At 50.0% G+C, this 14,710-nt stretch overlaps 1 protein-coding gene across 1 annotated transcript in view; it reads left to right on the forward strand.

Annotated features, from left to right (window-relative positions):
* The first annotated feature begins 894 nt into the window (after positions 1-894).
* The window catches only part of JAM3 (junctional adhesion molecule 3), a 30,673-nt gene continuing 16,857 nt past the window's right edge, over positions 895-14,710 (forward strand). The window contains exon 1 of the mRNA XM_068418328.1: positions 895-951. Within this exon, the coding sequence (XP_068274429.1) occupies positions 906-951 (46 nt within the window). The 5' untranslated portion in view covers positions 895-905. The remainder of the gene's footprint in view (positions 952-14,710) is intronic.

Consider the following 14,710-nt stretch of genomic DNA (forward strand, 5'->3'; position numbering starts at 1 on the left):
TTAGATCTGCTACATTATCAAGTTAAATACATTTTTATATCCTTTAATTTCTACCAGAGGAGAGCTGGGCTTTCATTCCAGCTGCTTGATCTCCAACGGCATCTTAATTACATGCCCATCACACGCTACCGACAGTGACGCGTGAACCAGCATTAACCCAGGCTCACTCGCTGAGTTCAGGGAGAGTGTCCAGCGCTGGGAATTTTTTCTTTCTGTTAATCGAAGAAAAAAGGTTCTGGAGGATTTTTGAGGACCATGGAGCAGCTCGGGATGCTCTATGTGCGAAAGATGCTCAGGGCAGGATCACTAAATTAAGCCTGTTGGAAACAACTCGGCACAGCGCAAGTGCTCGGGGAGGCTCCTCAAGAGCAGCACCCTCTCCCCAACTGGTTGGCTGCGTTCTCGCTTCAAGTTGGTCAAAAGTTTCTAGCGAAAGGCATGTTTCAGTGCGAGATGGCTTTTTAGGGAAAATTCTCACAAAGAAATCTCTCTGTTTAGGAGTTCTTATTAAATACGGGGGGAAAAAACCCCACGCTGGGATGGGCTTTGATAAGCAAACCCGCTGCCTTCAAGCTAATTTCCAGCTTTCGCTGGCTCAAACACATTTAAAGCCTCCCCAGCTTCAACCCTCGGTGAATTTCCCTCCTTCTTCCCTCCGAAGAACCGGCTTTTCCCACCCGCCCCGCGCAGCGTCCCCGGGCAGCAGCCGCGGGATGCGCCCGTTGTCGGGGGGCGCGGCTCGGGGCCCCCTCCCCACGCCGGCCCTGCCCTCCGGGGGCGCCTCCCCGCCCGGTTTCCGCGGTAACAGCCCCGCGGTCCCCGTCCTCCCCCCCCGGGGCCGCCCCCGCCGCCGCCCGGGCAGTGCGCAGGCTCGGCGCGCCGCGCTCGGCTCCGCACACCCCATCATGGCGCTGCGGCGGCCGGCGCTGCTCCTGCTCCTGCCCCTGCTCGGTGAGTCCCGGCCACCGGAGCCCGGCCCGGTGGCGAGCGACAGCGGGGCCGCCTCGCCCCGTCCGCGCCCCGGGACCCGGCGCGGCCGCGCAGCGGGGCAGGGGGATGCGCTGCCCCCGTCCCGATCGCGATCCCGGGGAAGGGAGCGGGGGGGATGCGCTGCCCCGGTCGCGATGCTGGGGAAGGGGCAGGGGGATGCGCTGCCCCGACCCTTGGTCCCGGGGACGGGGGGGATGCGCTGCCCCGACCCTTGGTCCCGGGGAAGGGGATGGGGGGGGGGGGATGCGCTGCCCCGACCCCCGGGGGGATGCAGGGACGGGCTGCGCACCGGGGGACTGGGATTGGGGGTCCGGCGCTCGCAGCAAGGACTTGTCGGTTCCCCCGCCGTGAGGATGGTGCTGAAGGGAGGGGGGAGAAGAGACAAGGGGGGGAAACCAGCCCAAAACCCCAGCTCAGCAAGGAGCGGGTCCAGGGATGAGGGTGCCAGGAATGTGCAGGCTCGGCAGGCAGGCAGGGCGGACACTAGTGCCTATTCAAGACCAGGCACAGGCGCCTATTGTTCCGGGGGCCCCGCATGAATGTTTGCAGTTTTAATTGCAAAAACATTTGCTAATTCCGCTCAGGAATGAATTTGGGCTCATTTGTTGTCTGGCTATTAATAGTGGGGAGGGGGGATGAGGAGGGGGACAGCAGCCGGTGGGCTTGCACTGCCCTCCCCCCGTCTGCCCAGACGGCAGAAGGAGAAAATGGGATGGAGCAGGGTTAGGGTGACAACCAGCAACTGATGGCTAAAATACACGGGGCTGTGCACGCATAGACGTGTGTACAGGCACACAAATAACTGTTTTGGGTCAAGTCAAGACCAAAGTGTATTGAAATATTTCAAACAGTTTATCTAAGGACAAAACAATTCTCCAGTGACTCCAAATAACTTGCAGAGCCTCAAATAAGGTGAGATTTGGGCACTATTTACCAAAAAAGCGAGCAGAGGAGTGAGAAGATGACTCCGACGCTCATCTGCAATGAGATGGTTGTCACGCGCTCCAGGGTCTGTTGTTCACTTGCTTTACTGTCATTTGTAGCAGAAACAGTTTCAGCAGGAGAAATTGGGAGTGCCCGATCCTGGAGCATCACGTAGTCTTCCAGGTGCTAACTCTGGATTCGGATGCTCCCTTTGAATGAGAAAAATGACAGACTTAACACGACTTTTCCTTACAGTTGGGCTGCGAGGTAGAAAGGTTCCCCATTTCCTTCCTCTCTCATGTGAGCAGTGCCTAAGTGTCCTCTTGAATCTGGCCTAAAAGATAGCAAGACTGGAAATGAACTACAGATACTTCTGCATTTCTTTAGACAGACAAAACCAGCCAAACGCCACTAGTTTCACACCTCTGCCCGAGAACATTTATCTGGTGAGTAAACCAAGCGGTAACAGGGTTTGCTCTCTGTTTAAATACAAAGGGTGATGGCCGAATCGGAGTGACTCTTTCTGCAATGATTTCCAGCTGGTTTAAAATTCGGGGTCCTAAGCCCAGAAGAATGGGGGCTGTGAATAAAAAATTTTGTTCTGCTACGCTTGACTTTACATGCTGGGGCGCATCCCGCTAAGTTCAGGTTACATAAAATTAAGCACATACTGAAGCCTGCAGGGTTGGTGCTGGATAGCGGGACAGGAGTCAGACTGTAAGGATGCATGTGATGCCAACTGACTCCTTGGAGTTAAAAAAAAAGGGGGGCAAAAAGCAGCCTGACAAAGCTAACAAGATGTTGAGATCCCAAGCTGCAGAACTCTGCCCTGCGTGCTTTAGGCTGTAGGTGTGCTTTAGACTACAAGGGGCTGCTTAGACTATAGGTGCTGCGGAGCAGGGATTGCCTCCTCCTGCAGTGTTAATGCCAACACGAACCCTGCTCTCAGTCATGGCCTTAAAACATTGCCACGGCACAGGAGCCAGTGAAGCATGGAGCATTCAGTGTGTACCCAGCTCTAGGCACTAAAAGCATCTAAAGATTCTGCACATCAGGGAAATGCCACGGTCATAATTATACCAGTGGCAGTTACTGGCGTCAGCGATGGAAAGTGGGGCTTACAACTGACATCAGTGTTACGTCCCACCTTGAGGTCTCTGTTTCGAGCTTCCTCGTGGAAAGAGACGTTTGGATGTTGAGGATTTCACGTGCTGGATTGAGTGCAGAGTTTCCCCAAACTCTCAGGTATTTCCTGTTGAAAACAAAACATGTTGGTACCTTATAGTCCTTGATGGGGAGATACACATTTCAGTCTTAAAGCTCAGTGTATTCAAATCTCCCTTTGATTTAATTCTGAGGGTTTGGTAATATGTGGGATTCTGCAAAAGGCTTTTCAACATCTACACAGTAAAAGTTCCCATTTCCTTTTTTTTTTTTTATATATGAAGTCCATCTGTCCCAGCCACCAGCAACTGTTTCAAGTCAGCTGTCAGTGCCAAAAATCACTCAGTGGAAATGCTGCTAGCTCTGTTGCAGTTATGATAAGTTGCTTGTTGGTATTTTCTGATGGGAAGTATTTGCAGTATTGCTTTCTTTTCAACAGGCAGTAAAAAATCAGGACAAACAGCTTTGAGAGCCATGCCAAAATCAGACGCTTAATAACATCTTCAAAAAAAATTCTTAGGAAGGGCTTGGTGTTCCTATTTGGGTAAGCACTATCTGGCATCGCCACCAAAGAGTAGTTGGATGCACATCTACTTTACAGCTGTTGACAAAGAACGTGACACCAGCACATTCCCTCTTGCTCTGCATGCTTCTGAGAATTACTTCGTTACTGAAGCACAAGGAGATTCAAAGTAAAATGTGTTTTCTTTAGCGAGGAGAAAGAGCTGCAGGCTGAGATGTTGCTCTGAGCGTGAACTTGGGTTCTTTTACTGACCTGTTTATTTTCCTTGTACAAGTTGAATTCTGGGTCTCTTGGCCCGCTGCAGCTGCTCTTCAATTATCTCTCCACACACTGAGGATTTGCACCAGGAACACGCGTCGAGTTGCCAAAAATCACCTAAACGAGTAAATAAAGGGGAATGAGCTTCTGCATTTAGCTTCACAAATAAGGACAAAAGCTGCTCTGCATAATGGCTGTGGGTGGGCCTGGTTTCTGAGCCTCCTGCCAGTTTCCCCTAACCTTACCCATCTCCAGAGGGTAAACCATTGGTTAGCCCCCCCTTGCTCCTGCTTTCCTTGCAGTTTACTTGGATAATTATTCAAGTTTCTCTTGCAAATTGCGCTCGCTGCTTTATCCTCCTTTGCGATGAGTGTTTGTGTGTTGAAGCAGAACTGGCCTCCCAGTTGTATATTTAGGGCTAATGCTTCACAGTTGATTGCATCAAGCCCCGATGATCCGGAGAAGGTTCGTGAACTCCTTACAGTGCACGCCTGGAGTGGTGGGAGGGAGTTAGCAAGGGCAGAGATTTCCACAGACCAACAGGATCCTGAGTCCTCAAGAGTCCCTTTCTGCCAAACAAGAGCGTGTGTTGCAAATGTGCCCCTCAAGATAAAACTGCTCTCTGCAGAAAAGCTGGTGGCCTGCTTTGAAACTGCTGTTTGTATGAAAAGAGATGAATTCAAGATATAAAATTAATTAGGATAATTACATTCTCAATCTGTCTCCTCTATCAACTGGAATGTGAACTGCACCATCTTTTTCCAATTGATAAGGGCTCTTTGCCTCCCCTCTGAACCCCGAGGGAGTATCGTGTTTTTATGAGACACAGGATCAAAACCAAAGCCAACCACTAAATGTCAGTTCCATGTAGTGGAGGAGTAAGGGTGTGTGCCATGCAACAAAACCCATTCCATCGCTGAGTCAGGACGTGGCGTAAGAACCAGTTAATGGCTTTAATTGCATTAATGAATGTCTTTAATTTTCACCCAAAGGGGCTGGATTGCTGGTTGGGTACAGTTCTGTCAATAGCTGCGCTTGGGGCAGAGGAAATACCTGCTGGGTTGCAGTTCTCAAACTCCCATGCTGGGCATGAGAGTTTTCAGTTTCAGAAAAATACACAATAACATAAAAACTGGGCTTTTTTTTGGCTGGAAAGCTCTGGTCTCTGTTTGCTTATGACCCTTCAGAGTGCTAACACCCTCAGTATTGAGATTAGAGGTATTGTTTGGAGAGTTTAATTCTTTTTCTAGAGACTTACCAGCAAAAGAGCACATCTGGGGGGAATGGGACAGCAAGGCACTCCACAGACTTCACCAGAACATTGGTCTCAAGGATAACCAACTCCTCACAAACTTCTTCTCATTTTAGCTAAGCGGAGGTCAAACAGGCTTCCTCTGGGGATAAACGTTGAGGGAGGTGCATATTAAAGATGTTTCCTGCACAAGAATGGCCAGCTGAGGTTGTGTTATCACTTCTTCCTCAGCAGTCGCTGACTTTGATTGCTTTGCTGTACTGTAAGAGAGCTTTGTGTGGCTCCTGTGCAGAAGTTCAGCTGTCTGACACACAGCTTGGAAGGGCAGAACCAAGACAGCTGCGTAACTGAGCTGGTGCCCAGTGAATAGAGCAGCACCCTAAGCCAGGCCTTCAAATTTCTTAGAAAAAACACTAATATGCAAGAAGCAAGGTCTACAGAGGGTGTTCCTCTATGGTTCTTATCAAAGCTCCTTCTCTGCTGCGTTGGGTATTGAAGGAAATTGCTTTTGGTGCATGTTCCAAACCAGACAACTGGCAGAGAAAAGAGCAGCAGATGCAGAAGCAAAATTTATAAATGGGAGTTGGCCAAAAAAAAAAAAATTATATATCTCTCTGCAATTTGCCCTGCTCCTGAGAGCGCAGTTGGGGAGGGTTCCCATGAACTCACCTGCGGACTGCTGAGAGGCATCAAATGGGCGTCCAGTCAACACTGGGCTGGCCTGAACTAATTAAAAAGAAAACCAGCCACAAACAGGCTGTAACATGACAGCCCACAGGTACTTGAGATAAGCTCAAAAAATTAATGGGAATTGTTCTGTCATGCAAGAATCACTTGTCAGTATAAATAATATAATGTGTTGGGGTATGTAGTGTCCCTCACGGGGTGGAGCACAGGGCTTAACACAGAGCCAGTTACAAGGGGAAATGAAGGTTTCAGCGCAGCAATAGATGAAGTAGATGAAATTAAATTGTGTTCAGATAATGCTCAAGGTTTTCTTTTTTTTTTTTTTAAAGTCATAAATCCCAGGGATTTCAGAGTTAAAACCAGCACACGCTCTAACCTACTCCCATCACCGTACCTGATTATTGCAACACAAATGTAACATCAGCAGGTTTTTAAGAGTCCTCTTAATTCACTGGGGCACAGCTGGCTCATTGGAAGACACTGAGCTTTAAAAGTGCAGTGTGCCAGGGCCTTACTCTATCTTTGGCGCGTGGCTAAAAGACAGCAGTTGACAATGTTCAGCAGTATTTCAAGATTTTTAATCGCACTATTAAAAATATATTTTGGTGGCCTGGGTAAGATTTTCTTGCTGAGCTGGAGAAATCCACTGAAATCTAAGGGGATTTGTTCCCGTTACTAGGCTGTGTTTCAAACACCCCCGGCCTTTCCTGAAAATCTTCAACTTAATAAACTTTGGGGTAATTCCTTATAGAAGTGGCCAGCATTTTACAGGGAGGATGTAAACTGGGGCGCTTTGGTTTTAGACTCTGTTTTGGAGGGTGGAAGTATAATACTTCTAAAAATTCAGGTCCATGCAAAGTGTCTGACTTCCCTGCTCACTCCCCTACCCAAGACACCTAATTCACGTGCTATTTTTGACAGTCTTGTCCCGTATTTCTCAAGATGTATGACCATGAAGTCCTTCAATGGTTGCTGAAGGAGCCCATAATATTCTACACATCCAAAGTAAATCAGAATTTTTGTTTCATTAGCAATAAAGACTGGCAGACACCACCACGAACGAGAGGTGTTTTGAGAAACCAAGCTTACCTTTTAATAACAGAGCCAGCAGCGCTCTGCACAGCAGTCCTGCTTTTCATTCCCAGTAGAAAGGATCCTGCCGCTTTCCATCTCTCCGGGGTGGCTGTGTGCTCTCTCAGGCCGCGAGTGGAGTCGGTTGCACAGCTGAGGACTTAATGATTTTGTCTGCAATATACATACAAGGCTCTGCTTGATCTTTTAGCCCGCTTTTAGACAATATTTTTGTTTTGCTAGGATGCTGGCCTTGGAAAACAAAGGACAGATGTTACTGCTTTTACCTGCACTACAGCAGCATGTGTGGCTTCTGTTCACGGATCAGTGTCTGTCTCTGCTAGGTGCTGTCAAAAAAAAAGAGTAAGAAAAAGCTGACCCATTTGTGTCCTCACTCAATGAAAGCTACCCAAAAGACTAATGCATTGTGCTGTTGGGCTGCCATAAAGATGAGGAGCATTCCTTCGAGTACTGGATGGTAACGGCTGCGTGAGCAGCCCTTGAATCACAGCAGTGGAAAGAACTGAGTGTCCACAGGCGAGGCAGCACCTACCCCATACCCCGAGGATCCATTAGGGAGATTGCTGCCTGCTAATGGGCTCCCTCCCGGGGCGCTCTGGCTGCTAACACTCTCCTCAATGATTTTCGAGACCTTACAGTTAAGGCAGGGAAGGTGTTGCAAAGCCCTGCAGTTCTTGCTGCTTCTGTAAAATAGCTTTTATCCCCTCAAACAAATGTTATCAACAGCTTTTTAATACACATTTAAGTCTTTGCTTTAATCTTTTTCTTCTGCAGTGAATCCCTGCAAAAGCCCAAAGATAAATATTTCTATATACCCACCACGTTGTTTGGTGTTAGTTATTTTTAGAGCCTGGAAAACATCCTCTCTGTAGTAGCCAGGTCCTGTGCATCAGTAACATACCTTAGAAGGGGAGGTCCCAGCTCTGTGCACAACAGCGACTTGTACCTCTGGACCAGCCCTGACTTCCCCAGCCGGTGGGAGACCCCATCCTTGGAGGAGTGGGTTGTTCTTGTTGAGGTGTTTAGATACCACCAACCAAGGTGGAAGGAGTAATACACAAGCCCCTATTCGTGTGAACGATCTGTGCTTTGCTCACAGGACTGGATACTCATGCCATGAAACAGGTTAGCTTCAACCACCACGGATCTCCTCGTTGATCTAGTAACTCCTGCAGCAGAGGAGGTGCTGGTTTCTTTCCCTCTTTGGTCTTAGCTGCTCTGCTGAGAGTGCACATAGCATACGTGGATGGGGCTGGGCTGATCTCTCAGGGAGCGAGGAGGCAACGGCTTATCTCATTTCTTGTGCACGAGCAAATAGCTATTAGTTGGCTGCAGCTTGGTCAGTGCTGATGGAGTTGCCTTTGAACTGGCGACCTGGAGATGAAAGGCAGAGTGCCTTGTCATCGCCTCCTCAGCCTCACGGCTTCTCCCTCAAGCAGAGCTGGCTATTTGAGTTGGTAAGCATCCTTATGTACCTGTTTTCCCTTCGTTTTGGCCAGTTTTCAACATCTCATCCATAACAGGGCAGCTCTGCCCTCCAAAGCTGCCTCGTGCGTGATGGAGGGGAGGTTAAACCAGGTACTAACTCCTTTCTTCTTCCATCAAAAATCCTCTGATGGGCCTGGCCAACACACAGCTGTCCTCACCCACAGGCACTGCATGCTCTCCCACACAACGGGGCAAGATAAGCCCTTTGAAGTCTGCGTTCGGGCTGGCAGCAGCTTCTAAGGCGCTCCAGTGCCCCCTTCTCCCAGTTGCCAACTGCGCCTTGACTTCTCCAAGTCAACAGCTGAGCTACCATCAGGGCTGGTAACTCTGCAGCGCTGCATCGCTGGGGCTTTGCCAGGGGACTCCAGATTCCAGTTCACTGGCGGTGCTCTGTGAGCCTGCGAGGGCTCGGGGGCTTTTTCCCCGACGTTGCGCCGAGGCGTGCTCGCCAGCAGCCCGCTGTTGGTCAACAATAGCGATTGTTCTCCTCGCCCAGGGAGGCTCCTGGTGTTCTGCTGCAGGCTCCTTCATCCTCCTCTTTCTGCAAATATTTGGAACAGATCCTGTTTGGCCGTTTTGACAGTTTGACTCAGTTATTAAATGACAAAGGCAAGCTGAACCCAGGTTCACCGTGATAACAAGTAGCTCTACAAAGAAGGGAGATGAGGGTCAAATTCAGAGACGAGGCAGCAGGCTGTGTGGGAGAGGCAGAGAGGATGTGCAGTGCCCTGGCCTCAACTGTTAGAGCTGGAGCTGGGTTGCAGGCAGCAGTTCTGCCGGCAGCACGTAAGGGCATCCCTAACCTTCTGGGCTGTAACGCTGCACAGTCTCAAGGAGAGCGTGTCTTTGGAGCTTCTTGTACTCGACTGACAAACATGTCATCATTCTGGCTGCTTAAAGATTTCCCAAGAGCTTTTCCATTCCTGGCTCATCCTCGGTCACTTCTGAGACACACATGCCAGACATCTCACATCTGTCACTCAGCTTCACGTTCTGGATGTGAGGCAAAGTCTTTCTTTGCTACAAAGGCTTCCCTCTTTTCCTCCCTCCCTGGTTTCCTTTTTGTATCCGTATCCCTCATTGAGAAGCAGTAGCTCCTTCAAAGAAATGCCAGGGAACCCATTTGCAGAATTTACAGCTGCTTCCCGAGGCTTGAGTGTCCTTCTCTTCAACAGCAAGCTGTTAAGCGTGTTCTTAAGTGGGAAGATAAGTGGTGTTATGATCCTTTCATCTTCTGGCTCAGAGCAGGCTGGAGATAACTGATAAGGGGATGACAGCGAGGAAGATGCATAGGCACCTTTGGATTTAATTCCTGCTTTGCAAGGCAGTCTTTAAAGCACATCTCTGGTGGAAACACAGGCTGGTAAAATAAAGCTGGTCCTTCCTTTCTCAGCATATGTCTTTTCCTCATGTCTCTGAGGCAGATCCTCTGTCTGTGCCAGCAGAGCTGGTGCCGAGTGAGCTAGGTTCTCCATTTCAGAGTCCTCCTTCTGGTGCTGACATTCGAGGGACTTGGCTTGAGTTGTCTCTAGACACTGTTTTGGCTGGTGCTTTCATTTCCACATTTCTTTTTTTTACAGCAGTCCTTTGCAGATTTGAGCTACACTTTAAACAGGGCTGCATCTGCAGTATGGGAGTAGCAGTCTTGCACGTGATGGGCAAAGATGCATTCCTCTGCAAGGATCTGTAAGAGAGCACACATCAGCGACAGCTTCACGTGGGTGGGAGTCTTCAGACCACTCTTTAACAGACCCTGCATTCAGCTCCAGAATTCCTGGTTTAGTCCCTCATCTGCTGGCTGAAACAGGTGGCAGGCACATGCCTGTAAAGGTTTTTTTTGGGGGTGGTCTTCAAGGTCAGCTGTATCCAGCCCACATTCCAGCTGAGTCCCTCTACCTCATCTTCTGGCCCAGCTGGCTTTGGGCCATGCAGCCCAGAGGTTCCTAACCATGGCACACATGCTGCTGGCCAAAACCAAACCACTTGAAAGCAGTGTGCGGCCCGAGCCTGTGCCAGCCTGCTGCATTCTCCTCCAAGGAAATGGGGAAAAGTGGTTGGGGTAGAATGCGTCAAGAGCTCAACACCACCTCCAGGGCACGCACACTGCCTGGTGTGGCAGAGAGCTGCTGCTCATCCCATTGAGCTATTTGAGTCAGGGAGTTAAAGCCTTTGTCAGGGTTTTGGCAGAGCTGGCAAGCAAGCACAAGCCAGAGGAGACAGTGCCTACTGCGCTGAGAAGACCACATCCAGGTGATGAGGGGGTTTCAAAGGAGCCCTAGCTAGAGCCAGATGAGGCTACATCTTTTTTACAGATGAGGCTACAACCCTTCCCGTAGCAAACCCCTGTTTATCTGCCCAGCAAGCCTCCCCTTGGCTTTATCTGCTGCATAGCTGAGCGGTGCTGGCTTTTCCACCCATGAGCTCTGGCATCACAGCCCAAAGTGTGAACAGAGGCTGCAGCCTCCCTCTCCAATCAGCCCCCAGCACCTCAGCACCTCGCTGTTACTCAGCACTTTTCACTGAAAGGGAATTAAGTAGGATTTCTAGGTCATTGTGGGCCTGTCAGGAGGAATCGTCTCCTGTAGACCTCATTATCAAGGCTCTTTCTGCAGTGCCAGACTTCAGAACAATTGCAGCCTAGTTCCCTAAACACTAACTAATGAGACAGAGCTGTTAGCAGCAGTTTGCTAAATAAAGGCTGTTTCTGCCTGAGACAGAATAAAGCCAGACTGGATTTTCTTAGCTGTCTCTAACACAGAAGGTATTTCAAAGGACCCTTATTAAAATAATGATCTAGATGTTGCTCTTGTGGTGGCTGCACAGGGTCAGTGCTTGATGCTAGTGCCAGGTGCTTCCCCAAAGCAGTGGCTTCAAGTAACTTGTGCTCAAGTGACCTAAAAACCTCTCCAGCACCCTTGGTTTCAAGGTATCTTGAGAATTTACCCGAGCTCCTGTGACTTTGTCCTGCTCTGACAGTGACTTGCTGCCTCACAAGGGACAAGCTGCTTGTAGCTCTTGGTGACCTCCATTTCCTCGGGTGCCATAGGAGGATATTCTTTGATCTGTGGGTTGTAGCAAAGCTTGCTCAGCGTTCATGCCCATGGCTTTGGAAAGGTATGGGATCCAGCATCTGAGCAGGTGAGATTTCTGCTCGTACCTGGATGCTGAGCAGAATGGACATAGCCACCCCACTTGAGTACTCTGAGGCCAGGTAATTCTGTTGATGTTCCTGTAATGAGATTTTTTCATCCTACCTCTCTTCCTGTTGCCAGAAGGGCCTGGATTAAAGATGAACTCTGAAGCATGGTGGGATGGGTCTGACTGCCTCTGGCTGGAGCAAGGACAGGAGAGCTGGGGATTATTACTCTTCCAGTTTGCAGGTTTGTTTGAAGTGGTGCTTTGATGTGGCAATGGGAGTCCATGGAAGGTAAACGGTGTCTAGACAGGTTTTTCTCACTCTCAGTTGTTGTCTCTGAAGCAGCAGAAACGGTGCCAAACAGGCTTGAACGGCTCCAGGATGCGAGAAGCAGAGCTATTTCTAGAAAGACGGAACAATAGTTCTTTAGGAGAATCCAAGCCAGCTCTCGCTGAACCCTTGTCCAGCCTCCTGCAGGTGGAACTGCTCCTCTCTGTGCCCCACGCACTGCCTGGATCAGTTAATTGCAGCTAGATGCTATTAAGAGTGAGCAGGGGCAAGTCCAAGAGGTGGTCAGTGTGTTTCCAGGTGAGCTGGCATGGCAGAGAGGTACAGGAGAGGTCCATTAACAAGTGCTCTGGCCGGCACGGTTGGGAATCCAGGACATCAGTCAATTTTGGCAGCAATCGGAGAGGGATCAGGCTGTAGTGTGCTGAGAAAAGACTTCCTCAGTTTGGCTAGCTGGATGCTGCCAGGACTTGCCCAGCAGAGCTGACCTGCATGCCCAGGAACAACTGTCACCAGTGGTTCAGCTGCTCTGGGAGGGAAAGAAAAGGCAGACCATGATGTAGAGAGACTTGTCGCTGGCTGGCAAGCTGTGCTCTCCGCGCTGTCTTGGCTCTGATGTGCCATCTCCCCCAGGCTGTTTGGGAGGGGAAGTGGAGACTGCATTCAAACGCCTATTGTCTGTCCTTCAGCTGGGAGCAGAGCCAGGAGAGAGAGCAGCTCTGGCAGCATCGGATACAGGGGGCAGATGTTAGGGGAAACGTACTCATCCGTAAAACGCTGTCGCTGGGATTTTCAAAGGCGCCTCAAAGGTTAAGTGCCCATGTGTTGGAATGTGTACGTGAAGGTCAAGAGAGAAATCTTGGGCTCCTGGGATTCCTGCTGGGCTTGGGGAAGCTTTTTGAAGGTAGCTCTTGCCACTGGGACAAGCCCTTGTGCAGCATCTGTGGGTTGTCCAGGTGACTGCTGTTCCCAGCCCCGTTTAAGCGTAGCTGAGGAGAAGGGCAGAGCCACTCAGTGCCAGATTTAATCTCTCGTGGGGGCCTTCAGAGGTGGGCGATTTGAGTTCAGCCTGGCTCCCCTCTCCTGTAGCCAGCTGCCAACTTCTGCAAGCATGAGCTGCAAGCAGAGCATTTCCTGACCCTGCCTGTCCTCCCCCTTCACCCCTGCCAAAGTAGGGCTCGGCCACAGGTTTCAAGCAGAGCTGGAAACTTGGCGCTGAGGCAAGGAGCAGAAAAGAACCCAGCTTGCTCTTCTATGTCTGCGTTGGCTTCTGTACTGCTGCGGGGAGTACAAATATGTTCCCAATCTGTTTGCTTCACTGACGTGACTCCAAGGCACACAGGCAACAGATACAGTGACCAAGAAGGGGCCATTGTTAGAGGGACCTTCTTGACTGTGGCTCTGCTGTGAGCAGCCAACCGCTGCTGCTCTCCAGCGCTGGACTGCAGCCTTCCCCGTGCACCACTGCAGGATCCAGAGCGCTCGATCCTCCCGGGTCCCCCAGCTTTAACTGCACAGCACCACAGACAAGCCAGGGGTTCATTCCTGGTTTGCTCAATTTGTCCATCCACGTGCCCTGATCTGGCATTCTGATTTACATGCCTGACTCCGGCAGGCAGGTATTAAATCAAGCTGCAGATAAAAGAAGTTACAAGCCTTGCTTCCCTGTGAACCGCCCCAGACATTCACTGACACGCTGCTAATTGGGCAGACAGCCTGAGCAGACAGCTATAGCTCACTCTGTGCTGGAGGCTGAGCAGCGAGGAGCCAGGGGAAGGGAGTGATGGACTGATGGACAGGTTAGCATTTTGGCTAAGGAGGAATAAAGGCCCCTAGAAAACCAGAGAAGAGGAAGGGAGTTACCTCATTTGTTTCCAGCAGTCAGGGCAAGGTTGTCCTCTGAGAGGGATTTCCTTAAGCTTTATCCAGTCCGATTTTAGTTGCAACTTTTATGAACAATAAAGGCTTCCATGGTTTCCCTTGGAGCAACTGGAATGAATCCAAATAGATTTTAGTGCTGAGAAGCAGATCCTGTTATTAATGTCAGCCTAATCATTTCTTTCTATCTCCTTCCCACCTCTTTTGCCATTCATACTCCTAAAAAGCCTGGAGGCAGTTATCAAGTCCTGTCCACCCTCTTCTTTAGCTGCTTCTGAAACTGCAGACCAGATTGCAGCTTCCCCTGGCTTTTAGGGTCTGTGAGAGCATTTGATATGCCTGCACCAGGCTGGTGGGGGGATTGTCCCCTCCATGCCTCAGGAGAGGCCTGGCAGTGCGACATGTAAACCCCAAAGCCAGCAGGATGATGAAACGGAGCTAAGCTGAACTGGGGACCAGCACATGCTTCTGGGCCTGTGTCTCTCTGGGAAAAGGGCCTCTGACCAGGACTCAACTGGGAGCATTTCGGCTGAGAAAATTCTCTGCTAAAAATAGCAGCAGGAGATGTTTAAGGAGAAAAACAAGTCAGGGTTTGGGAGAAGTTAGTTCCCAGATACGTGGCTAATTCAATTCCCCCAGGACAAGTAGTCTTTTAACCCCTCCATGCCAAGGCTCGTTTCTGCTCTATTAAACGAGCTTGCCTTGGTCAGGAATCCAGGTTGGGACAAGACAGAATGGCTTTCGTCCTCACTCTTTGCTCTGAGCTGGCACTACTTTCCTCCCTGTTCCCCTGCTCATTTATGCCAGCACCTTCCTAATGATGCTCTACGTCAAGCTTTTCATCTTTATCTCCCTCTGACTTCATCTGGGCTCCCTTTAATTCCCGATGTACTTCCTAAGAAAATAATCTCTATTGAACCCTGCAGCGAAACTCCCTGCACAGTTCTGTGCTCAGGCTGATGTTAACAAGGTAAGTCTTTTCAGATCTGTTCGTGTGATTCAGGGCTGCCCCTGGAACAATATTTCCCCC

Source organism: Nyctibius grandis, chromosome 25 (assembly GCF_013368605.1).
Source record: "Nyctibius grandis isolate bNycGra1 chromosome 25, bNycGra1.pri, whole genome shotgun sequence".
Classification (NCBI taxonomy): Eukaryota; Metazoa; Chordata; class Aves; order Nyctibiiformes; family Nyctibiidae; genus Nyctibius; species Nyctibius grandis.